The sequence below is a fragment of the Bubalus kerabau genome, chromosome 11, assembly GCF_029407905.1.
Source record: "Bubalus kerabau isolate K-KA32 ecotype Philippines breed swamp buffalo chromosome 11, PCC_UOA_SB_1v2, whole genome shotgun sequence".
Classification (NCBI taxonomy): domain Eukaryota; kingdom Metazoa; phylum Chordata; class Mammalia; order Artiodactyla; family Bovidae; genus Bubalus; species Bubalus kerabau.
In genome coordinates this window covers 5,644,606-5,669,903 of record NC_073634.1, presented here as the reverse complement: position 1 = coordinate 5,669,903, position 25,298 = coordinate 5,644,606, and the positions used below count along the sequence as shown (strand labels likewise).

The window sequence follows — 25,298 nt, the reverse complement described above, 5'->3', positions numbered from 1 at the left end:
TCATGTGTGGATGTGAAAGTTGGACTATAAAGAAAGCTGAGCACCAAAAAATTGATGCTTTTGGACTGTGGTGTTGGAGAAGACTCTTCAGAGTCCCTTGGACTGCACTAAGATCCAACTAGTCAATCCTAAAGGAAATCAGTCCTGAATATTCATTGGAGGGACTGATGCTGAAGCTGAAGCTCCATTACTTTGGCCATCTGATGCAAAGAACCGACTCATTTGAAAAGACCCTCATGCTGGGAAAGATTGAAGGCGGAGGAGAAGGGGATGACAGAGGATGAGATGGTTGGATGGCATCACCAACTCAGTGGACATTAGTTTGAGTCAACTCCAGGAGTTGGTGATGGACAGGGAGGCCTGGTGTGCTACAGTCCATGGGGTTGCAAAGAGTTGGACATGACTTAGCAACTGAACTGAACTGAGGCGGATGTGTCTGTTGAGCTCTTGAAATATGGCTTGTGTGACTGAGGAAATGAATTTTTTTATTTTATTTAATTGTTAGTAAGTTAAACATTTGCATGTGGCTTATAGCTACGCTATTGAAAAGCACCTTTAGGCAATCAACTGTATGCTTATGGAATATACTTGTCTTTTTAAAAAATAGCTTTGTCAGTTTTACATAAGCTCATTTAAAACAACTTTGTGTTTCCCCTTCGTACACCAGCATGTCACAGAGATCTAGATGCGTGTGGGAAAGGTAACTTTGGATCAGAATTTTCTGTGGACACAGTGTGCTTATGCAAACTGTAAAGCTGATTAAGGACTTCCCGGGCGGCCCGGTGGTTAAGACTCTGCCCTCCCAGTGCAGGGCCCACAAGTTCTGTCCCTGGCAGGGAGTTAAGATCCCACAAGCTGCTTGGTGCAGCCAAAAAAAATAAATAGATAAAAAGCTGATTATATTAAAGAGACATTTTTGGCACTGGGACAATCATTAAATACTTACGTTGTTTGAAATATGTGTGGCTGGTCCTATTTCCTCACTTTTACAGTGAATCAGATGTCCCAATAGACGTGGAGACAGTCATATCCACCCCTGTGCCACTCTACGACAATCAGAAGGCACGTAGTGTGATGAATGAGTGTGAACGGCACGTCATCTTCGCCAGGACCGATGCGGATGCCCCTCCCCCGCCAGAGGACTGGGAGGAGCATGTCAACAGGTAGGTTGCTTCTGAGAGGACTGGGCACTACAGGGTTCATGGTCAGTGCATTGTGAATATCTTATATCGTTGTCATTGAAACGTATTTTTAGGAGTTTATTTCATTTGCAGCCATAGGAGTCAAAATGTTCTCCTGTCTTTGTAACTCTCAGCTCATTCTGCAGTGGGCTCCCTGGGAGGAGAGCTTGTGTGTCCGCCGTCTTTGCATCCCTGACACCTCGGACATTGCCTGGCACATAGTAGGCAAGTAGTAAGTGTTAACTGAATGTATAAATGAGTCAAATTTGATAGGTGTGACTTGCTCTGTAGTGTATATAGTACACGTTATGATAGTACACGTTATGATACGGGAGTTAGCCAGACTACCAAAAAAAATTAAGTGTCCGTTTGTATGATACTGTGCTTATAGTGTCTATAACTAGGGTAGTGAAAATGTTTTGGAGTCGTATGAAAGGCTAATAGATGTTTGAGTTGAGTGACTTTTAAAGATAGATTTGTAGTCTGTGGTTTTGGGGGAGCACCTCAGCCTGTTTTCATGAGTTTGCTGGCTGGTTTTGCTCTCTCATATCCTACTGACCCAGGGACTCAGCATTCCTCTTTAGGTCATTTCTTTGTTGTTTGCTTGGCAAGCATTTATTTATCTTGTATTTGTTGCATAAAACTTTATGAAAGTAAAATTTATGTAGCATACAATTCGCTTATATAATATGTACAACCAGTGATTTTTAGTATATTCATCACTGCAGTCAATTTGATGAACGTTTTCCTTACCCCCAAAAGAAACTCCTTACCCATTAACAGTCACTTCCCATTTCCTCCCAACCCCTCCAACCCCTGGCAACCACAGTCTACTTTTTGTCTCTCTAAACTTAACCTTTTCGAAACATTTCATAGAATCATACAGAACACGGTCTTCTGTGACTGGATTCTTTCACATAGCATAATGTTTTCAGGATTCATCCATGTTGAAGCATGTGTCAGTAGTTCATTTCTTTATAATGAACTTTATTCCTTTATAATATCATTCATCCTGAATAATATTCACAGTACAGAAGTGCCGCCTTTTGTTTATCCATTGATCTGTCGATGGATATTTGCGTTGCTAATGCTTTTTGGCTACTGTATATGAATAATGTCACTGTGAATATTCATTTACTTGTTTTTGTGTGGGCATACATTTTCATTTCTCTTGAATATATACCTAAGAGTGAAATTGCTGTGTCGTTTGATAATCTGTGAGGAATCTTCAGGTTCTTCTCCAAAACGACTGCATCATTTTGCATTCCCACCGGCAGCATATGAGGGTTCCAGTTTCTGCACATCTTTGCCAACATTTGTTTTTCATCTGTCTTTTTCTTCTTAGGACCATTCTAGCAAGTGTGAAATGACATCTCATTGTGGTTTTAATTTACATTTCACTCATGGCTCTCTCTGTATGTATTTATCTCCTAAGGGAATGTTAAGGTCTTTACATCAGGAGTTGGAAAGTAGTAAACTTGTCATAATGTTGGAGGGTTCTTACTTAATGGAGGAAAAAGAAGTAATTTGGTAGGAAGAAGGGCAGGAAAGTTCGAGGCTCGTTGGAATGGTTCATGAGTTTGGTTGGAAGCAGGGAATGAAATTGAGCTGGTGTGCTTGTGTGATCAGGTGGTGGCTGGTGAAGGTGGAGCGGTTCTGCACCCTGGTTGAAGATCTTGTGGAGAAGTTCTTCGGGGTCTTGAATTGGAATTAGTCTTGTGCCCTAAGAAGGGGAAATGGTCTCTAGAGCGTCAGATAAAGAGGAAAATCGCTGTGAATGAAGATCAACTACTCGAGTATTGCTGGGGCCAGTGAGCTCAGCAAAATCGTTTATCGCCATTGTTATAGTTAATAACCCTGAAGATACTGGCAATGGTGGTAACAAAAAGAACTCACATTTGTCGAGCGCTTTCTAGTGCCAGGCATTGTACCAAGTGCTTCACGTGCGTTCTCTCTTTTAAACCTCACAACTCCCCTAGGCATATCCCTTCTTTATCTGTATTTTAAAAATGAAGAAGCTAAACTCAGTAAGTTGAAGAAACCTTAGGAAGTCGTGGAGCAGGGGTTTGTTCAGAGCGCGCCGTCTGACTCTGGAGCCCAGTGCTGTCAGCTGCTGTACCTTTTCTTTAAGGGCAGTGGAAAGAGCCCAGTGATGGCCGGACAAGGTGACTTCAAACAGATATGTGTCCCCATTGTGTTGTTGGTTGCCTTGTCTTCAGTCTGCAGTTTGAGAAACTGCATAGCAGAATTGCATGAATTTTTCTATCGGTTCACCCTTGGTCATGGGCAAAGGGTTTTGGGTGCACTCGTCATGCTTACCAAAGTCATCAGAGACTTAATAATATGCATGAATGCAAGTTTCTTAATTTATAAGGAGAAATACAGCTGCAGGGCAGACGAGATACTGGGGCAGCCTGGCCCAGAGCCCTGATGCTCAGTGGGAGAGTCTGGGAAGCTGTTCTCTTACAGAAGTGGGTGGCTAGTAGACCATCTGCACGGGGGTGCCCTCCTCCAACACGGTAGCTGGATGACAGAGAGGCCAAGGCACACCTTCACCTGCCCAGTCCTGCAGAAAAACACTGACAGGCTCTATGCTTTGGCTCCTCTTTCTCCATGTGGACCTCCATACCTGTGTTATGCCATTGCCACAGATGGATATGATTAATTAGTGCTCAGTTTATCTCAGATTATTTGTTTTTTAGTGTCTGATGAGATTTTGGAGGTGTTCTTCTCTCATTAGCAACAGGCTTACATCTTCAGGTACGTCACTATTTCACATAGCTGATTTCATTATTTGATGATACTTACTGGCTTCAGTCTCAGAGGTCACCATTTTTATGACCTCGTCCCCAAATTCTGGATCTGTAGCCTGTTTGGAGGTTGTAGTTAGTTCTCTCTGCTCTGATTATAATCATCTGTTGCCATTCTTTCACTTGATTTTATTGTTAAATTGCTGCTTCTTTTCTTCCATGTATAAAATCATATAAAATTACAGTTTGCTACACCAAGAACTCATATAGGACAGCTCCCTAGAAATGTATTTTTCCTCAGAGAGATGACTGATCTCTCTATCAGGGAGTCAGAAACGTACTTTTCTTTTTTAGTGCCCCATTTTGCCCTCCTGAATTATTTCAGTAGCAGATAGCTTCAGATCACTTCTTTTTTTTTTTTGTCTGAGCCACGCAACATCAGGGTCTTAGTTCCCTAACCAGGGATCAAGCTCATGCCCCCTGCACTGGGAGCACGGAGTCCTAACTACTGGACCACCAGGGAAGTCCCCAGATAACTTGCTGTATTTAGAAAATGCATCCCCCACCCCAGCTGACTCTTAGGTTCTCTAGTAATGCCTGATATTCCATGAAACATGATTTTAAATATCCCTGTCTTCTTGATTTAATTGTCTAGATCAGGGGTTGGCAAACTATGGCCTGTGTGCCAAATCCAGCCCATTGCTTGTTTTTCTATGACCCATGAGCTAAGAATGGATTTTATATTTTTGAGTGGTTGAAAAAAAATCAAAAGAAGACACAAGAAATTCAAAATTCAGGGTACGTAAACACAGTGTTATTGGAACACAGTCACGCCCACTCATTTAGGTATTGTCTGTGGCTGCTTTTGCACTACAATTGTGGACTGAAATAGTTGTGACGGAAACTCTAAAATATTTAGTATCCAGTCCACTATATAGAAAAAGTCTGCTGACTCCTGGTCTAGATTTGTGTCTGCATGCCAAAATCGTGTGACTTGGTGAACTTTTGAAAATGATATATATTTGCAGGTATGGTAATGTTTCCCAAAGAAGTTGGATCAGCTTTTTTCCCCCAGATGTTTGTCAGATATCAAGTTTAATTAGATGCACAGCTTTTCAGACATGTAACAAAACTCCTGACATATGGTACTTCAGGGCCTTGCTCGAATGGATTCGAGGACATTGCCAGCCTTTCAGTAAAAGCATCTAGTGTCCTACAATAGCAGATTGTCTATCTTAGAAATCGGAACTTCTGAATTCAACTAAAAAATATTCTCCTTTTCTGAATTTGCTCTAATTGTATCTCTCAGTATTGTATATATAATATCTATGTGTTAATCTCAGACAGATATTTGAAATTTTGATTCAAGACCTTTGAGTTGTTTATTTTCCCTCCCTCTTTCCCTGTCATTCCTCTTCCTTTCTCCTGGTGTTTAAGCAAAGAATTTTATGATCTGAAAAAGTAAGTGTGACCTTTTTCATCTCTCTGATGTTCTTTGTTTTTCTCTGTTTGACTTCTGGTTAAAGAGAAAAAAAAAAAAACCCTTTAGACATTTTAATATTGAATTAGTGTCAGAGAAAGAATTATCTTTGAAAATATCAGGCTCTTCTAGGACTCATGTGACTTTGGCTGCTTTGGATAAGAGAAGCCAGAAGTCAGAATGTCATTTGGTTTCAGTGGGAGTGTGGAGAACATAAAATTGTCTGATCTCATCTAAGCAATGGAGAGAAGACATTTTTGTACCCATGAAAATTGAATAGGTTTAGATGGGGGAGTGCATTGACTCACCACAGTTCCCATCAGCTGTGTGACTGTTTAGACTTGTGTCTAAAATTCTGTCTCCTGTTTTTAAATTTTTCCTTAATTATATCTTTTGCATACTCTTAATCTTCGGTTAGATCATTTTTTTCTGCCCATTTAATTTTCTAGCCTCCCACGAAGCTCACAAAATACAGAGAATATGTTTCAGTTCTTGGAATCACTTTGTTATATATCCAGCAACTAAGTTCAATCCTAAGAACTTTTTCTGGGGGTTTTAGACTTGTGGTTTTTCAATTTAATTTCAGCTGTCAGTGGTGTATGGTAGTAATTTCTAAATAGCTTTCTAGTCTCCCTCCCATTTTGTTCACATCATTTTCCTTGCTCCCATCATTTTGGGTTTCAGAATAAATACAGGGTAAGAAAAACAAATAGAGAAAACATCCTGTTGTATGATAAAGAACAAGATAATTGTGGAAATGCTGTCGGTACCTCATAAGTAAAAATTATATACACCTCATTCTCTTTCCTTGGGATTAGGGTTTGCAACCTGATTGATAGGCTTTGAGAAAGCTCAAGAGATCCTTGAACATAAAGAAATTGTATTCGTTGTTTAACCTGTTTGATTATCACTGAGCATTATTGCTGGGGTTAATGGCTCAGTCGCTCTGTCTTGTCTGACTCTTTTGCAACCCCATGGACTGTAGCCCGCCAGGCTGCTATGTCCATGGGATTTTCCAGGCGAGAATACTGGAGTGGGCTGCCATTTGCACCTCCAGGGACTGGGGGTAAGGCTGCAGTGTAATACTGCTTTCAAGATTTTACAGGTTCTTTATACATATTATTCACACAGAACTGGAAATTCTAAAATTTTAACACAGATCTTTCATTTCCACTTCAAGAGATTTATCCTGCAGAGAGATTTGCATGACCATGTGAAGATGCAGAGAGATATGTATATGAGTGTATTGGGGAGAGGTGGGGTTGTCACTGTGACTGTTTATAATAGTAATAAAAGGGACAGAACCTCAGTGCCCACCAGTAGTGTAGAACCAGTCATTAAAAGCAAGGAAGTTTATTAATAAGGAAATATCCATGTATCTCCAGAGAGCTTTTTATAACCACTTGTGGACATCCTTTGTCTCCTCCGACCACCACCAAAACCCAAGCCCAGCAAAGAATCACTATGCATAAGCGAAGTGCTACTCATGTCAGTGTGTAATACATTTGAACAGTGTAAAGGAAGGTAAGGTTATGAACCAGCGGACTGGTGACGCTAGTTCACACAAGCCTTCCTGGTCCCAAGGTATCCTGAGCCCCAACCTTGAGTAAAAGAAGCTGCTCCTCCATCTTCTAAGTTCAGAATCTCTCTGAATATCAAACCACAGCAAAAACTGACTTGAGACTGATGAAGTAGCAGAAATTAAGCCAGGAGAGCTGTGGGAAGATAAGAAAATGTCAAGAAACCTGAGATGGCTGCTGGAACCCCACAAGAGGTTATAAAAGGATGAGTGGCTTTGGAGGTTGAGACGGGCGTTAGCTGTGGCAACAAAAGCTACTAAAGACAGAGGGCACTTCTGAAGAGAAAGTTCTGTGACCGTGGACTTGGGCTGCTGACATAGAACTTTCACTCCCATCAGTAATCGTAGCTAGCCTGAGTTTTATAGATCATCTTGTCCATCTCTTTGCAGTCAAGGAGACCAAAGGTACTCAGGCAGCTCCTGGCTCACAGCTAGTGTTTTCCTGGACTTGGTGACTGTGGTAAGTTGTAAAACTGGAGATGTAACGTGGTAGGTGGAGATTGTATTTTACAGAAGGAAAGGAAGTTGGGCTGTTATTTTCCTCCTTTCTGGAGGGTATTTACTCTTTTCAAGGATAGTGAGATGATGGTTGAAGTTGGAAGCAATGTTCTTGTGGTCCAGGCACCCTGATCTGGTGAAGGGCTCTATTTACAGTTGCCCCCACATGATGTATCAGTGTTGCGCTGCTCCTCAGGACCTGGGCACCTAACTGTGGTAGGGAGTGCGAGGGTTTGAATTTGTTCTTCGCTGTTCACAGGGTTTAGAATGCAGTGTGCGTACAGCTCCTCCATGTCTTTATTCAGCAGATGGTTAAAGTCCCTGCTCTGTGTCAGAGACTTTTAAAACAGACAAAAATCTTTGCCGTCTTGGCCTTTACATTCTAGCAGAGGGAGACAAACCAAACATAAATAAAACGGATAGAATGTGAGGTGGGGATAGGGAATCCCGAGGTGAGAGTCTTGTGTTGGCAGTTTTACGTGTGGGTGAGTTGGGGGAACCCTCAGTAAAAGGTGACATCTGAGCAAGAACCTGGCGGTTGGAGAGGGAGCCATTGTTTCAGGCGGAGGGAGTGGGTGGCTAGGGCCCAGTCTGTGCTGTGGGAACATGCAGGGTGTGTGGGGAGACAAGGGAAGGGGCAATGCAGGGACGCATAGTGAGCTGGGGGCTGTCATGGAGGATGAGGTTGGAGAGCCAGGGGCCACACAGCCCATGGCTACGACTTTGACTCTCAGCTGACATAAATGGGCCTGGTTTGCAGTTGCCACAGGCCTCCTTGCTTCATCCCAGCTGATGTGGAGTGCTGCCTTGATGTCATTCCACGCTCTCATTCGGGTCTGGCATCCACCTAAATTTTTAAAATGAGATTTAATCACCACTTTATTTTTATGGCAGGGAGAGCTGGTAAACAAATACTGGAATAAATTGGGCATCTTCTGTTACGTTTTTCTTGGTATCTGTAGGAAGATTACTGGCCAGAGTTGGAGTCTCAGAGTAATTAAGGTTGTCAGGAGTGGGGTGGAGAGGGTAAAGCTTTAGTCAGCTCCACACTGCTGTGCAGCGTTTCATGAGGTTGGGATGAGCAATAGGGTAGGTTTCTAATAGCAGGGAATTTATAGCTGAGTTGGAGGAAGAACCATAAAGCCTCCCATAAGCAAGGTCAAAGTGTGTCAACCAGGGTTGTACTCTGGATGCACAGCACTGACTTCCATGGGGCAGTTGTATGGCAGAAACCATGTAAAGCAGCCATCCTCCGATTAAAGATGAATTAGAAATACATTACCTATTTAAACATTTTACAAAGTAAATTTGTTAATTGTGGGATATACAGAAAAAACATGGAGAAAGAAGGAAGGTTAATGAGGGGTGGATTATTTAGGAGTGGGAGACCAGCCACTTGGTTTTGTTGTATTTTTGTCCCTAACACTGATGTAAATAGGCCTCTTATCTTAGTGTGAGGTTTTAGTGCACTAAATGCTTCCTCATCCTGTCTACCTTTTTTGAGTAACTTGTGAGATTCAGATATGTCTGTGCTGTGCTGCCTTGCTTTTGTTTACTAGTGGATTATTTTAGCTGTTAGGTCATTAATGAGCTTTGCTAGTACCACAAAGGCATAATTGCTGGTGGCTCGGCAGTAAGGAACCTGCCTGCCAACGCAGGACACACAGGTTCAATCCCTGGGTTGGGAAGAGCCCCTGGAGAAGGAAATGGCAACCCACTCCAGTATTCTGAACTGGAAAATCCTAGGACAGAGGAGCCTGACAGGCTACAAAGTTGGACATGATGGAGCGACTGAACACCAAGCAACAAAGCCCCACAAAGACTTGTCGCGTGTGTATTAACACATGTGCTGAGGTGCTTCGCTGGCAGGACTGGGACCAGAATCTAGGTGTTGTGCTTTAGCTTGGTACTCAGCTACTTGGAGTTACACTGTTTCACAGTGGGAACAAAAATCATGACATAATCTTCTTTGCAGTGAACTGGTGCAGGGAGCGTCCCCAGGGTTTGACTCTTAATTCCTCAGAGTGTCTCTTACAGGACTGGCTGGACCCTGGCCCAGAACAAGCTATTTAACAAGATCCTCAAAGCCCTGCAATCTGACCGGCTTGCCCGCTTGGCCAATGAAGGGGTAAGACTCCAGAAATCTGCCCCCAGCGGGCCCTCCCTAGCTCAGGCCTCTCTGACTGACTCACTTGTTGGGTGCTACCCCCCACCATCCCCCAACCCCAGTTGCTACCAAGGTGACCCTCAGACTTTTCCCTCTACTTCCACCGTTCAGGCTTGTAATGAGCCCGTGCTGCGTCGTGTCGCTGTGGACAAGTGTGCAAGGAGAGTGCGGCAGGCTCTGGCAAGTGTGAGCTGGGACACCAAGCTGATCCAGTGGCTGCACACCACCCTGGTGGAAACCCTGAGTCTGCCCATGCTGGCAGCCTACCTGGATGCTCTGCAGACGCTGAAAGGGAAGGTAAGGCTGGGATGGGTGTCTGCCCAGTCCTGGGGTAGCCAGCCTCTGCTGTGGGTTCAGGAAACGGGACTGGGCCGGGTCATTGCCTGGTCAGTCTGGAGGACATGACTGAAGCTAAAGTGCTTGCTATTAAAAATAGGAGACATGGTGTCATTTCACGTTCTCATTCGGCATAAATGTCTTCAGCCCTCCTGTCTCTAGGATGAGGTGTGGCGCCCCCAAACCAGAGAACATGTTTAGCCTCTACAGCCCTGCAACTTGTGGTTTGAGGTGAGGTGAGAAAGGAGAAGACAGATGAAGGGTTTACCAGGGTGAAGTGTTGAGAGAGGAGTGAGAAGCAGATACCCATGGAGCTGAGAGTGGGGTGGGAAGGGGAGGCGTTCGGAGCCAGGAGCGCAGGGCGGACGCCTCAGTCTCTGCTCATTGTGACAAGCCTTCAGTAGCAACACTCTGACTTGAATCATGCTTTATAAAGCGCCGTTGCATTTCGCCTTCCTTACTTGGACAGCGTTGCAGTCACGCTGTTTTCCTTTGTGACTGTGGTTTACTGTGGTTGTAGTTAGACTGTTCAGTGTGATGGAGTACTGGTTCTGGACACAGACTGCCTGGCTGATCCTTTCATCACTAATTAGCTGTGTAATCTTGGTTAACACCTCAGTTTCCTCATCTCTAAAAAATGGCTGATTATAATAATACCTGCCTAGGATTTTTGTGATAATTTGTTAATCTGGATAGAATGCTTGGCACAAAGTTTGGCACATAGGAAACCCAGGGTAACTGTTAGTGATTTATAAGTGGTACCATTGTATTTAGTGTGTTTTGCTCCAGCATGGCCTCAGATAACTTGGATTAATTCAGTTTTTTACTTTTGTGGGTTTTTTTCTCCTTTGCAAGCAGCTGGCCAGCAACTTTCCCCAGCCATATTCCCCAAATTTCCAGACTTACTGTTTCCTATCTGTTTGTAAGTTGAAGGATGCTGAGTTTGTTTGAAAGCAAAAGAAGACTGATTTAGCTTCTGGAAATAAAACTCAGGACTAGATGCATTAATAAAATGCATGGTAGGAATTTGACATTAGTTTATACGTGCTGCCTTTGGAAAGAGAATAGCATTAATGAATCTACTTGAGGGGACCAGTGTAGTCATGCCCAGAGTCCACGTCCTGCTTCTCTTCATGTGCCCAGTATGCCTTGGAGGTCTTTTTCCTCATAATGAAGTTGGCACTGCTTTCCAACTGAAGTTATTGTCTGGATGTTCCCAACAAATACATGTTTTGTGTCCCCAGTGTGCCGGGTGTTGGGATGAGCAAAACAAATTCTCTCTCCTCTGATGGAGCTGATTTTCTAGTGGTGAAAGAGGCAAATGAAAAGATGGCCCCAGACTTCCCCCTGTGCTGCTCCTCTGCAGTGGTCACCCTGGCTCAAGTGTGAACAGGGAGCAGCAAGGGCACAGGGTGGGTAAGGGGCCAAGACAGGCCCCTGCCAGAGAGCAGTGGCTTGTAGTCGAGCAATTCCACTGCTCTCTACAGCATTCCGCCTGTGGAAAGAGAACAGCGTTGGTGAGTCTGCTCTGGGGGACCAGTGAAGTGGTGCCCAGAGTCCACTTCTCAGTTTTTCTTTGCATGCCCAGTATGCCTGGGAGGTCATTTCCCTCAATGAAGTTGGCACTGCCTTCCAACTGAAGTTATTGTCTGGGTGTTCCCAAGTGAAGGAAGTAGTGTTCAGATTTACTGAGCACCATGGACCACTGGCGGTACTCCACAGGTGTGCATGGTGCGTGCTGCTGAGTCACAGTATGGGTTAGCTGGGGTGGCAGAGAAAGCACAGTTAGCAGGGGCCCAGACTACAAGGTGCTGTTCTGCTCAGTGGTATCTCTCCCATCAGGCTCTTGTTTTCCCATGACTGTTAGAGTCACAACAAATATTTAAGTTGTTCCCCAAACTTCTAATGTACCAGCTGGATGGAATTGTCAGTGAGTGGGGTCACGCTCTAGGCCCGGTTACTTTCACCATCAGACCTGTTGTAAAGGGAGCAGAGACGGTATGGGCCCCATCCTCTTCACTGTCTGCCGAGAGTGATCCTGTGCTGGAGAGAGCAGGGATGCTTGGTCTGCCTAGCTTCACTCAGGCAAAGGAGTCTAACTGTTCTGTTTACAAAAAAGCGAGTTTCAAGGCTTTGTCATTTCAGAGGTGTTCTCTACTATGTGTGTTTGTGTGTGCGTGCACGCATGCTTTGTGCTCAGTCATGTCTGATTCTGCGATCTCATGGGCTGTAGCCCGCCAGGCTCCTCTGTCCATGGGATTTTCCAGGCAAGAATGCTGGAGTGGGTTGCCATTTCCTACTCCAGGAGATCTTCCTGACCCAGGGATGGAAGTTGCGTCTCTTGCAGTGGCAGGTGGATTCTCTACCACTGAGCCACGGGGAAACTGCCAGATAAAAGTTTTTAAAATCTAATATTCAGTCAGATCCTCTACCTCTAGGTGTTGAGTGGCTCACAGTGACAAAATATCAATTAGTTTTAAACAAACACCCGGTTTAGGGTGAAGATCCTTTACAGTTTGACACTGTCCTTTGTTACCGCTGCTGCTGCTGCTAAGTCGCTTCAGTCGTGTCCGATTCTGTGCAACCCCATAGACGGCAGCCCACCAGGCTTCCCCGTCCCTGGGATTCTCCAGGCAAGAACACTGGAGTAGGTTGCCGTTTCTTTCTCCAATGCATGAAAGTGAAAAGTGAAAGTGAAGTTGCTCAGTCCTGTCTGACTCTTAGCAACCCCATGGACTGCAGCCTATCAGGCTCCTCCGTCCATGGGATTTTCCAGGCAAGAGTACTGGAGTGGGTGCCATTGCCTTCTCCTTTGCTACTAGCCTCTCCTATTTCCTTACTTGAATTCTTGACTTCAGGCCATCTGTGCCTAGAGTGAGCCCTGGACTTTGTTGTTTATATCTGGTGTCTGTTTAGAAAGCTTTTCCCCATCTTCTGTTGGGGTTGTTCAGAGTGCGTCTCACTTCGCATGCTGTATCTGCACTTCCGTCTTCTCTGCTGGATGGTTCGGGCCACAGCAGTGAGGCTTCTTTTCTTTACGGCGCGTCGCAGCCCCTCCTCTCTGGTGATCTGTGTGCTCGCCTTTGTAGGTTGTAGATTAAACTCCTTTGCAGTCAGCACTAGCCTGGTGCCTTGTAACAGCAGTGTTGCATAAATGTTTGTTTCCTGAGTTAAACTGAGACAGCCTCATGGTTAAATATTCCCCTCATTTTTTGTGCAGAGCTCTTTTTAGTCTTGCTCTTTTAAAATTAAGAACACTGTCCTTTCTTGTCATTTCCAGGAATAACTTACCTTCTTGTGCTATCTTCAAACTTTTAATTTTAATTGAAATATAACTGACATATAGGATTTCCCTGTTGGCTCAGATGGTAAAGAGCCTGCCTGCAATGCAGTGTTCGCTCCCTGGGTCAGGAAGATCCCTTGGAGAAGGAAATGTCAACACACTCCAGTATTCCTGCCTGGAGAATTCCATGGGCAGAGGAGCCTGGCGTGCCACAGTCCATGAAATCGCTAAGAGTCGGACACAACTGAGTGACTAACACAGATACACACATACAACTGACGTTTATTGACAAGTATACAATATGCTTCAATATTTGTATGTGTGGTAAAATGATTACCACAGTAAGTCTAGTTACCATTTGTCACTGTACGTAGTTAAAGAAATTTTTTTTCTTCTGATGAGAATTTTTAAGATTTATTCTTATAGCAGCTTTCAAATATGGAGTGTAGTATTATTAACTACAGTCATCATGCTGTATGTTACATCCCTTGACTTTATTTATTTCATACTTTTTGATCCCTTTTACCGATTTAACTAATCTCCCATCCCATCCCTCTGACAACCAACAGTCTGTTTGTATCTATGAGTTTGGTTTTGTTTTGTTTTTCCATATCCCAGATACACATTAGATCATTCAATATTTGTCTTTTTCCATCTGACTTACTTCACTTAGCACAGCGCCCTCAGGGTCCATCCATGCTTTTGCATATGGCAAGATTTCCTTTTTATGGCTGCATAATATTCTATTGTATATATATTTCCACATTTTCTCTATCCATTCGTCTATCAGTGGGCACTTACGTTGTTTTCATATCTTGCCTATTGTGAATAATGCTATGGTGAATATGGGGGTGCATATATCTTTTTGAGATGGTGTTTTTGTTTTCTTTAGGTAAATACCCAGAATTGTGGTAGTTCTGTTTTTAATTTTAGGAGGAATGTCTATTAGTGTTTTTCATAAAAGTTGTACCAGTTTACATTCTCACCAAAATGTATAAGGGTTCCTTTTCTCCACATCCTTGCCAGCATTTGTTAATGCCTGTCTTTTTTGATAATAGCTACTCTAACAGGTATGAAATGATATCTCATTGTGGTTTTGGTTTGTATTTCCCTGATGATTAGTAATGTTGAGCATATTTTCATGTATAGTGTATAAGATCTGTATATCTTCTTTGGAAAAATGTCTATTCAAATCTCCCACTTTTTAATCAGATTGTCTTATTGGTGTTGAGTTGCATGAGTTCTTTGTGTGTTTTGGATATTAACCCCTTATCAGATACATGACTTGAAAAAGTTTTCTCCCCTTCAGTAAGTTGCCTTTCCCTTTTGCTGATGTTTTCCTTTGTTTTGCAGGAGCTTTTTAGTTTGTAGTTCCACGTGTTTATTTTTGCTTTTGCTGCCTTCGCTTTTGGTGTCAGATCCAAAAAAATATTGCCAAGACTGACATCAAGGAGCTTACTGCCTATGTTCTCTTGTAGAAGTTTTATGGTTTCAGATCTTCATTCAGAATCTTTAATCCATTCTGAGTTAATTTTTGTGTATAAGGTAATACGATGGTCCAGTTCATTCTTTTGCATGTAGCTATCTAGTTTTCTCAACACCATTTATTGGAGAGCCTGTCCTTTCCCCGCTGTGTGTTCTTGGCTCCTTGGTCATAAATTAGTTGACAGTACATGCTGAGTTTATTTCTGGGCTCACTGTTCTCTTCCGTTCTCCTGTGCGTCCGTTTTTGTGCCTGTGCGATACTCTTTTGATTACTGTAACTTTGTCAGATAGTTAGAATCAAGAAGCATGATGCCTCTAGCTTCGTTCCTTCTTCTTAAGATTGTTTTGACTATTTGGGGCCTTTTGTGGGTCCATACAAATTTTAGGATAATTTGTTCTATTTCTGTGAAAAATGCCATTGGAATTTTGATAGGGATTGCATTGAATTTGTACAGTATATTGCTTTTTGGGTAGAATGGACATTTTAACAATATTAATTCTTCCAATCTGTGAGCATAGAATATCTCCATTTGTGTCTTATTCAGTTTCTTCAGTTAATGTCTTACGGTTTTCAGATAAGATGTTCTCATTCCTTTTACCTCCTTAGTTAAATTTAACCTGGGAAGCCCTAGTTAAATTTATTCCTAGCTATTTAATTCTTTTTGATGCATTGTAAATGAGCATATTTTCTCAATTTCTCCGCTATTATTTAGAAATGCAACAGATTTTTGTATATTGATTTTGTATCCTGCAAATTCACTGAATTCATGTATTCTAATGGTTTTTTTGGTGTCTAGGGTTTGCTGTATGTAATATGATGTCATCTGCAAATCTGTAGTTTCACTTCTTCCTTTCTAATTTGAATGCCTTTTAGTTCTGTTTCTTGCCTGATTGCTCTAGCTAGGACTTCCAGTACTGTGTTGAATAAAAGTGGTGAGGGTGGGCATCCTTGTCTGGTTCTCATCCCAGAGGGAAAGCTTTCGGTTTTTCAATGTTGAGTTTGATGTTAGCTATGGACTGAACTTTTCCCGCCTGCATCACCATAGTAGTTTTTATTCATATTTCTCAAAAAAATTGTATTTGTTTTTGGCTGTGCTGGATCTTTCTTGCTGCATGGGCTTTTCTTTAGTTGTGGTGAGCGGGGCCTTCTCTTAATTGTGGACATTTTGACTTTCTGCGGGCAGTATGAGATTCACACAGACATTTTTTTTCAGTGGAAGCATCAGCAAGTCTGTAATCTATATTTACACATCTTTGAGGTCACATTTTTGGTAAATTGTAATGGTGTAATGTGGAACCACTGATACGGAGAGCAAACTAAAATTACACAGATTTTTCAGCTTCATTGGGGTTGGTTAGTGTGCCAAGCCCATGTTTTTCAAGGGTCAACTGTATACCCAGTATAGTAGGCTGTATTACTTGGAGCATAGTAACAAATTTCTGTAACACTCCAGAGCTTGAAGGCAGTATACTAGAAGAAAATGCAGAGTTTTATTTTGTTTTTAACTTACAAAATCAACTGATGTTTGTTGACGAAATTTAGAAAATATAGAAGGAAAGGAAAAAGCTTCTTCATATCTCCATAAAGTTTATTATGAACATTTTCACATATTCTCTTATTGTATTTTTCTTAATTAGAGATGATTTTTATATTTTCTGTTTTACCTTTAACATTTTAGCAGGGGAGTTTCCTGTATTACTGCAAACTGTTTTAAGCATTTTAACTTAGTCCATAAGATCTGATTATGTAGATAACGTGCTTAGCCACTTCTTGTGCGTGCCTTGATGTTGCTTCTACTCTTCGACTATTACTGAGAATGAATTTATCTTTTGCTTACCCCCTACCCCCTGTGTGTATGTGTGCATGTGTGTTTCTGATACAGTTTTAGGAAAGGGATGGGAATAAGTTTAAGTCTCTCGATGCATATTACCAGATTGGTTTCCAAAGGACTGTGTCCATTTACCTTTAATGATGGAGGGTGTATTTTTAGCCATCCACTTCTTTGTACTTTTTCTTGTGAGGAAAGTCTGAGAGGCGTCATTGGAACCTGTCCTTGGCTCACAGTAGGGCTGTGTCCTCCCGCCTGACCCTGGTAGTGGGGTCTCCTGCCTCACACTGGAAGCGTCTTCATTCTCCCTTGCTTCTAGATCCCCACGTTGATTGACCGGATGCTTGTGTCCTCCAACACAAAGACCGGGGCTGCAGGAGCTGAGGCCTTGTCCCTCCTACTGAAGAGGCCCTGGGACCCTGCCGTGGGGGTGCTTTCTCATAACAAACCAGTAAGTTGGACTTCACTATGGCCCGTGAAGTTTATTTTAGATTCCAGTCTCAGAACCATGGCAAGAGGATAATAAATGGCGTGTTTAACTGTGTTCACTAATAACTGGCTGTGTGTCATGCTTAACATAGTTTCCTGAGCAAATCAGCATTGGTGAGGATGAGATAGGTCGTGGGGTACGTGGGGTTCCGTTGGGGAGCCTCCGTCACTCACTGGCTCTCTGATGGGGTCTTACTCTGTAGAGCAAACTCCCCGGCTCTCCTCTCATCCTCATCGCCTCCTCCGGGCCTTCTAGCTCCGTGTTCCCCACCTCACGCCGCCACCGCTTCTGGCAGTCTCAGCTGTCCTGCTTAGGCAAGGTATGTGGGGGGCGGGGGGGGCGGCTCGAGAGGCAGACAGATGCTCGATGCTTAGTGAACTTAGTACACTCCTTCGTGTACAAGAAGCGGGTGCCGAGATGCGAGATGGATGGACTTGAATGTGGTGCATCCTCCAAGTCTCTGGACTGCTGATGGTGCTTATCCGGGGTTGGAGGGTTCAGGGGAGGCTAAGCAGACTGGAGAGAAGAGCGGAGACTGAGCTCATGGCGTGGCAGCCCCTGTCTTTCCTTTAGGTCATCCCTGTCGCCACCCACCTGCTGAGCAATGGGAGTGGAGTGGGGGTGCTACAGTGTCTGGAGCACATGATCGGGGCGCTGAGAAGCAAAGTGCTGGAGGTGAGGCTGCTCCTCTGTCAGCTCGCCGCCACTCACCCAGCATTCTGCACCCGTCTGCGGCCTCCTGTCTCACTGTCTTCTCTCTCTCCCCACAAAGATTCACAGCCATTTCCCCCACAAGCCCATCATCTTGATTGGCTGGAATACAGGAGCCCTGGTGGCCTGTCACGTAAGTAACCGCATCTTATCCAGAGCTTGTCTGGGGCTCAGCTGCTGCTGCAGATAGCTACTGTTGAGCCAGGCACTGTGCTGAATGCTTTGCCTGCATACTTGGATTTTAAACTGTGGGGGACAAGCTTTGTTTTTTAACTTTATTGTAGAAAATGTTAAGTAGAAATTTAAAGGGAGGATAGACTGGTGTGGTAACCCCCTGGGCCCCTCATTAAGCCCTGCCAGTAACTGACTCAGAGCCAAGGCCTTTTTCATCTTACCTCTGCCCACTTTCAGCTCCCTCCAGTTACTTTGAAAAAAACACCAAGTATTTTCTTTATATATATTTTAGTGTGTAGCTAAAAGACGGTTACTCCTTGGAAGAAGAGTTATGACCAACCTAGACAGCATGTTAAAAAGCAGAGACATTACTTTGACAACAAAGGTCCGTCTAGTCAAGGCTATGTTTTTCCCAGTAGTCATGTATGGATGTGAGAGTTGGATTATAAAGAAAGCTGAGCGCCAAAGAATTGATGCTTTTGAATTGTGGTGTTGGAGAAGACTCTTGAGAGTCCCTTGGACTGCAAGGAGATCCAACCAGTCTATCCTAAAGGAAATCAGTCCTGAATATTCATTGGAAGGACTGATGTTGAAGCTGAAACTCCAATACTTTGGCCACCTGATGTGAAGAACTGACTCATTTGAAAAGACCCTGATGCTGGGAAAGATTGAAGGCGGGAGGAGAAGGGGACGACAGCAGATGAGATGGTTGGATGGCATTACTGACTCAATGGATATGAGTTTGAGTGAACTCCGGGAGTTGGTGATGGACAGGGAGGCCTGGTGTGCTGCAGTCCATGGGGTCGCAGAGTCAGATATGACTGAGCGACTGAACTGAACTGGGCACTGTCTATTAATTTTGAAAGGGAGAGGTATTCTTCACATAAGGGACAAGAGCAGCATTTGTGTTCTCTTGGTTGCATTTGTTCTTAGTGGAGGAAAAAGGGAGGACTCAAGCCTTGCAAATTCCCATGATGGAAGCATTAGACCTCCCATCCTCCCAGAGGTTCAGGTGGGCCCCTGTGGGCCCCGGTTCTCTCGGTGGGGGCTGTGGTGTAACCAGACATGCTGTGTTCTGTCCTCTTACTGCCCTACTGTGTGGCTGATACGCCTGTGTCATCACCTCGGGGGCGTGTCATCGCCTGGGAGTTACAAGGGGGGCAGGAGGTGGGACCGGCTGGTGGCTTCTGGGCAGGATGTGGCTGTGGGGAAGTCAGTCGGCCTCGAGGCAGACCATGCCATTATCTGCAGGTGTCGGTGATGGAGTATGTCACTGCCGTCGTCTGCCTTGGGTTTCCTCTGCTTACCGTGGACGGCCCCAGAGGGGTAAGTGTGGGGCCTGCGGGCTGCCGGGTCACCGGCCGGTGGGAGGACAGGAGTAGGAGCCTGCCTCTGCAGGCTGCTGCTCAGAGGCCGCAGCTACCCGGGCACTGTCTTGAGTGCACTTGCCAGGCAGTGTTGAGCATGTATGAACTGGCTGACTGTAAAACCGGACCTGTTTAGGATGTGGACGATCCCCTCTTGGATATGAAGACTCCAGTCCTCTTTGTCATCGGTCAGAACTCCCTGCAGTGCCACCCTGAAGCCATGGAGGACTTCCGGGAGAAGATTCGGGCGGAGAACAGCTTGGTGGTGGTTGGAGGAGCTGATGACAATCTCAGGTGGGAAGGGTCCCTGGGCGCTGCCAGAGTGCCATGTTGGAAAGACGCTTACTTCTAAAAAGTTGGAAAAATTGTACCAAAAAATTCTATATACTGTTCACCCAAATTTCCCAAATGTTAACATCTCGCATAACCAAAAAGTAGTCGTCACAGCTGGGAAGCTGACATGGATACGGCGCGGTAATCTAGTTTGCAGACTCGCGTCCCGTCACTGTGCCGCGCGCTCGTCTGGTCCCGGGCCGAGTCCAGGCCGCGCGTGGCTGACGGGTGCTGTGTCTCCTCAGCCTCCTCTGATGTGACGCCGCTCCTCAGCCTATCTGTCATGACCTTGACACTTCCTAAGAGTGCTGTTTTGCAGACTGTTCCTCAGTTTAGGGTTTTGGCGTTGTCTCGTGATTAGGTTGAGGGCACACTTGGCGGGAATGCCGCGGAGCTCATGTGGCCTGCGTGCATCCTTGGGGCTGCATGTTGCTGCGTCCCATTACTGGCGAGGTCACCGTTGATCACGTCGTTAAGGTAGTATCTGCCAGGTTTCTCTACGGTTACTGTATTTCCCTTTGTAGTTAGTAGTCTTCTTGTGGGGAGAAGATATTTCGAGATGCTGTAATCATAGTCCTTGCCATTCGGCTTTCACTGGGGTAGGCATTTCTTTACATTGTCTTCCTAGTAACACTGAGGATGAATTTGAACAAAGATTTTATTTGTCATGCTGCTGCTGCTAAGTTACTTCAGTTGTGTCCAACTCTGTGTAACCCCATAGACGGCAGCCCACCAGGCTCCCCCGTCCCTGGGATTCTCCAGGCAAGAACACAGGAGTGGGTTGCCATTTCCTTCTCCAATGCATGAAAGTGAAAAGTGAAAGGGAAGTCGCTCAGTCGTGTCTGACTCTTCGCAACCCCATGGACTGCAGCCTACCAGGCTCCTCCGTCCATGGGATTTTCCAGGCAAGAGTACTGGAGTGGGGTGCCATCGCTTTCTCCTTTTTGTCATAGACGTCCTTTTATATATTTTGGAGTATAAACAACCAGAGTTTGGAAGAGATTTTAGGGGGACGTCTTTAGTCATTGAGATGGCCATTCTTCCCTTTCAGGGTCTGCCAGCGGGGCCTTTAGTTACATTTTCATGAAATGTACTGAAAAAGAGATTGTGTCCTTTATCGGCCTGCTTTCTCACATGCTCAGTCTTATGTATTAGCTTCCTGTGAATGTTTTTACTGGAGAGCTTAGAGTGAGTGCCTGTTCCCACCCGTCTTGTCACTTTCTCACCCAGAGATCCTTTGGAGAAGCCGTCCTGGCCTTTGTCATCTGACAGCTTCTTGTGGACCTAAAGTCTAATCCTTGGATGCTCAGGGCAATGCTTGCTTGTAAATACATTCTTTCCTATTAATTCAGACATTCTTACGTATAGGAGGATAGACTGTTGAGTTGTGGTGAGGGAGTAGGAGGGATGAAAACACCTTTCATTAGAGTTGCATTGTGAGGCTGCTTGTGAGACATATTTGCATGGCGCTGAGGGCGTTGGACTGAGTCAGGAGACCTCAGTTTAACTCTTGGCTCCTTTGCTCAGGTAAATCGCTTAACTTCTGGGACTTGGTGTCCTCATCTGTAATACGAACACGTTACATGACAGGGCTAGAGGCCAGACACCAGTGAACTGGGGCCTCAGGATGTGGAGGCTCAGAATGTTGCTCTTCATCTTGTCACTTGGTGCCCTGTTTCTGTCTCTGCTGAGACTCCAGGCAGAAGCCAGGGGATTTAAGTCTGGCTTTCAAAGAGGAGAATGCAGCCAGCAGTGGCCAGTTTCTCTGATCCCTGTAGAACTCACCTGTGGCCACCTTTCCTGGTAATATCATTTCAACAGCACCTAGAAGTCTCGGGGTTTGGAACTGTATTGGGGGACCTCAAGATGAGGGCTTAGCGATCAGGTAGAGTTTACCTGTGAAGCCGTGGGGATAGGACTTCTGGAGTGGACAGCCCCAAGCACCTTCCATGTTTCTTTAGTTCGTTACCTGTGTTGCTTTGTGTCATCCCCACAACTCCATGAGGGAGGTGTTGGGGTTCCTTATTTTGCAGATGTGGAAACTGAGGTTCGGAGAGGTTGCAGACCTGCCTGTGGGCTACCATTATCTTCCTTCTTAGATTTAGAAAAGAGCCAACACAGAAGAGAAACCCGTTCTTATTTACATTTGTTACTGTGGAATGTTTAGAAAGTAAATATTTCCTCTTTTTTGCCTCTTAGAATAAGCAAAGCAAAGAAGAAATCGGAAGGGTTGACGCAGAGCATGGTGGACAGATGCATTCAGGTACACAGTTGCTTTCCGTGGGTTTCTCGGCTAGGCTTGTCTGTCTGTAACCTTTTAGGCTCGGTCTCCTTGGCAGCATCCTCCCGACTCTATGGAAGATTGGGTATCCCCTGGGGCCTTTGGGGGACCTAAGTCATAAGCAAAGAAAATGGGGAAAGAGGGAGGGGAGGGAGAAGGAGAGTAATGATCTAAGATGTGAGCAAAGCGGGTGGGGAGGAAGGGTCCACTGAGGAGTGGTAAAGTGTGACCACTCAGAAGGCCACGCCCACCCTGGGCACAGGGCCTGGGCTCCTGTGGGCCCTTGGCTGAGTGCAGGGCTTGGGCCATGCTTTGTGAAGTAGGAGGGGCAGCGCACTGATTTCAAAGCTGGGGTGACTCCGTTTTAGTAGGAACTGTTGGGGCACTTCCTGAGGCCTGGGCCTCTCCTTCCCCCAGGACGAGATCGTAGACTTCTTGACCGGGGTACTTACTCGTACTGAGGGGCACGTGGGCTCCGAGCCTCGGGATCAGGATGCCGAGAAGAAGAAGAAGCCCCGAGACGTGGCCCGCAGAGACCTGGCCTTTGAGGTCTCAGAGCGGGGCAGTCGACCTGCGTCACCAGCTGCCAAGCTGCCTGCTTCCCCCTCGGGCTCAGAGGTAATGCAGGCAGAGAGGGGCGCTGTTGCTGGGGAGTCAGCAGAGTGGGTTCCTGTGCTTCCCGGGGAAGGCTGCTGGCCTTCCCAGGCCTCGGAGTTCCTACAGGGGGAGGCCCTGACCGGGGAACTCCAGGGGGCTTGATGATTGACAGTCCATCCAAACGACCTTGACTTGGCCGTTATCCTTCTCCATCTACTCAGGATCTCTCCAGCGTGTCCAGCAGCCCCACCTCCAGTCCCAAGACGAAAGTGACCACAGTGGCCTCTTCCCAGAAGTCCAGTCAGATTGGAAGCACCCAGCTGCTGAAGAGACACATGCAGCGGACAGAGGCTGTGCTGGCCCACAGACAAGCCCAAGGTGCGGCCGCCGGGCCCAGGGCCTCTCTTGGCTTCTGCCTTCTCAGTTGGCGTCATGTGGCAGTTGAAAAGTATTGGTACCTGCCTCTTTTTCCAGACATGTTTGTCCATGCAGAATTAGGTTGGAATAAATACTGAGGGATGTTTTCAAGGATAAAATATGACACAAGGTCTATGCGTTGGTGTGACTGTGTGTTCCACTAATTATAGCCTCGTCTTGGCATTTGGGCAAGTTCACTTAATGAGTCGACTCCATGTATATTGGCCTCAGATATATTTTCTGACTCCCAGTTGGGAAAGCTGTGTCTTCTCTTCAGGCCCAGCCTTTCCTGCAGTCTGGGAGCTCTCCGGGTCCTGCAGACGGGGCTGGCCGTGCTCATCAGATACCAGGGCAGCTCCGAAGCCTCGTGCCCCCCCTTGGAGAGTTAAGATTCCTACACTGGGACTTCCAGTGATGTTTTTCAGGAACCTCTGGATATAGGTTTTCAGTTAGGCTGGGAAATACTTGTTCAGTTAAAATTAAGAGTTTGGAAAGCAGTGACTGTGATGTAAGAAGCTGCCCTGCCCCACTTTGATCCAGTCAGCAGTCCTGAGGTGAGGCCCCTTGGGCCTGGGCCAGGGGCGGGTATCCTCCGAGAGTCTCCGGCTGGGGGAGAGGCGGCAGCCAGAGGTGGCTGTCAAGCGGACAGACTCTTCGGCTCGTTTCTTGTAGTGGAGCCACAGGGTCAAGACTTAGACCCAGGCCTCGTCCAAGGTTGCCCAGAGGTGGCTGTGAGTGTGAGTGGATCGATGGAGACACAAAAAGAGGCCAGGCCACTGAGGTCCACACGGATGCTCTGTGACCCGCGCCGTCCCCAGTGGTGGCCAGAGCCACGTGGGTGCAGTCCCCTCAGGCTTTTGATGAAGAGAGAGAGAACAGTTTGTGATGTTTCTGGAGGCAACGACTAGTCAAGGCCGGAAGGCCTGCAAGGCTGACTGGGGAGCTGGGTGCAGAACGGGACCCAGAGCGGCGCGGAGGAGAGCCGCAGCACGGCTGCCTGGCACAGGCAGAGCTCGCGGGCAGGGGGTGAGGACAGCTGGGGTCCCTGTGCCCCCGCCAGGCGCCTCGCCCCCCTCTTGGCACTGGACTTGCTGTTGCTCATGGAGTCCGGGCAGCGGCCCCGTGAGGCAGGCACATGCAGCATTTTCAGTTTATGGAGGACTCCAAGGAGCTGCCAAGTGGCAGAATCAGGTTTCAGATTCATCAGTAATCCCAGGAAAAGCCTCTGTTGACCATTTTTCAGAGCATTTTCATACCTTTTCTTACTCCCCGTCTCTTTCTCCTTTCTCTGGCTGGCTGTGATTCTGTAATTCTTTCTGATTCATTCCAGCTCAGTTTGCTGCTTTTCTGAAACAAAATATGCTGGTGAGGAAAGCTCTTCCTCCCGGCACCTCCTCCTGTCTCTTTGGTGAGTATCACTCTCCTCGCCTGCACCCTCCGCTCTCTGCTTCTCTCCTCCTTCCCCATCTCATCTCTTCCCCAGCCCTGCTTCTCTTTTGTCTCTGATTCCCCTTATTCTCTTCTCTCCGCATTTTTCTTTTCTCGTTGCTGTCCTTTGGCTTACTCCGTAGTCTTTGCTTTTCCCCGTTCACTCTGCCTCTCATGGTGGTTTTCCCCTTTTGTGTCTCACTGTGGTGCTTGGCTCTGCTTCTCCTGTGCGTGCCTATGGGCCATTCCCTGCGAGCCTGCATCTCCCTGTGTTTTTCTCCTTGCCTCTGATTTCCTGCTTCCGTCCTGGTCTCTGCAAGCACTGAGCAGCATAACTATATCTTCTTTCCCTTTGGCCCTCCTTCCTGTGCTGATTTTGGTCAATGCATTCATCCCCTAAGCAGTCCTTCCTTTCAGCTGACTGTGGCCTCACTGTGGTCTGGAGTGGTTCCCTGTGGCCCCACACCAGTCTCCCCCCGGCACTCCCACCTCCCATTTTTCGTGTGAGTCCAGCCCTCTCTCCTTCCTCCTGCCTTTCTGCCCCTGATTGCCTGTGCTGAGAAGGGCTGGGCGTGCTTCTAAGTGGAAAGAGGAGGGGACCTGTGAGCAAGGCTAAAGGATAACTTAAGCATCTGGGAGGCTTCGCTCTGTGCAGGATGTGTGTTTGATTTGGTGGATAGGGTGGCCTTTCTCAGCCCTGTTCCCACTGACCTGGGGACTAGCTTGTGCCGTGGGCCCCTGCTGCCCTGTTACTTCAGGGTCAGAACTGTAAAGTCGTCGCAGCTATGAAGCCCCCGCGCCTAGTAGTTACTCAAAGCCAGCCTGGAGTCCTGGTGATAATCCTTCTCATGGTCAGCGTGCAACAGGCAGACCCTCAGCCTTGGGCCCTGAGGGGACTCAGAGCTCTGGGGA

The 25,298-nt window shown here is 46.0% G+C and overlaps 1 protein-coding gene across 8 annotated transcripts in view; it reads left to right on the top strand.

Annotated features, from left to right (window-relative positions):
- KANSL3 (KAT8 regulatory NSL complex subunit 3) overlaps positions 1 to 25,298 on the top strand; it is a 43,120-nt gene that overhangs the window by 5,294 nt on the left and 12,528 nt on the right. For 6 of the 8 annotated variants that reach the window (XR_008700123.1, XM_055539351.1, XM_055539348.1 and 3 more), the window contains exons 3-15: positions 993 to 1,163; positions 9,526 to 9,616; positions 9,767 to 9,952; positions 16,908 to 17,039; positions 17,281 to 17,397; positions 17,652 to 17,753; positions 17,851 to 17,922; positions 19,215 to 19,289; positions 19,467 to 19,624; positions 21,863 to 21,926; positions 22,362 to 22,562; positions 22,763 to 22,919; positions 24,289 to 24,366. Coding sequence is in view for 7 of the 8 variants with exons in the window: in XM_055539351.1 (XP_055395326.1) it covers positions 993 to 1,163; positions 9,526 to 9,616; positions 9,767 to 9,952; positions 16,908 to 17,039; positions 17,281 to 17,397; positions 17,652 to 17,753; positions 17,851 to 17,922; positions 19,215 to 19,289; positions 19,467 to 19,624; positions 21,863 to 21,926; positions 22,362 to 22,562; positions 22,763 to 22,919; positions 24,289 to 24,366 (1,604 nt within the window). In the remaining variant the exon portion in view is untranslated. The remainder of the gene's footprint in view (positions 1 to 992; positions 1,164 to 9,525; positions 9,617 to 9,766; positions 9,953 to 16,907; positions 17,040 to 17,280; positions 17,398 to 17,651; positions 17,754 to 17,850; positions 17,923 to 19,214; positions 19,290 to 19,466; positions 19,625 to 21,862; positions 21,927 to 22,361; positions 22,563 to 22,762; positions 22,920 to 24,288; positions 24,367 to 25,298) is intronic. The other 2 variants (XM_055539353.1, XM_055539352.1) reach the window with 1 other exon arrangement.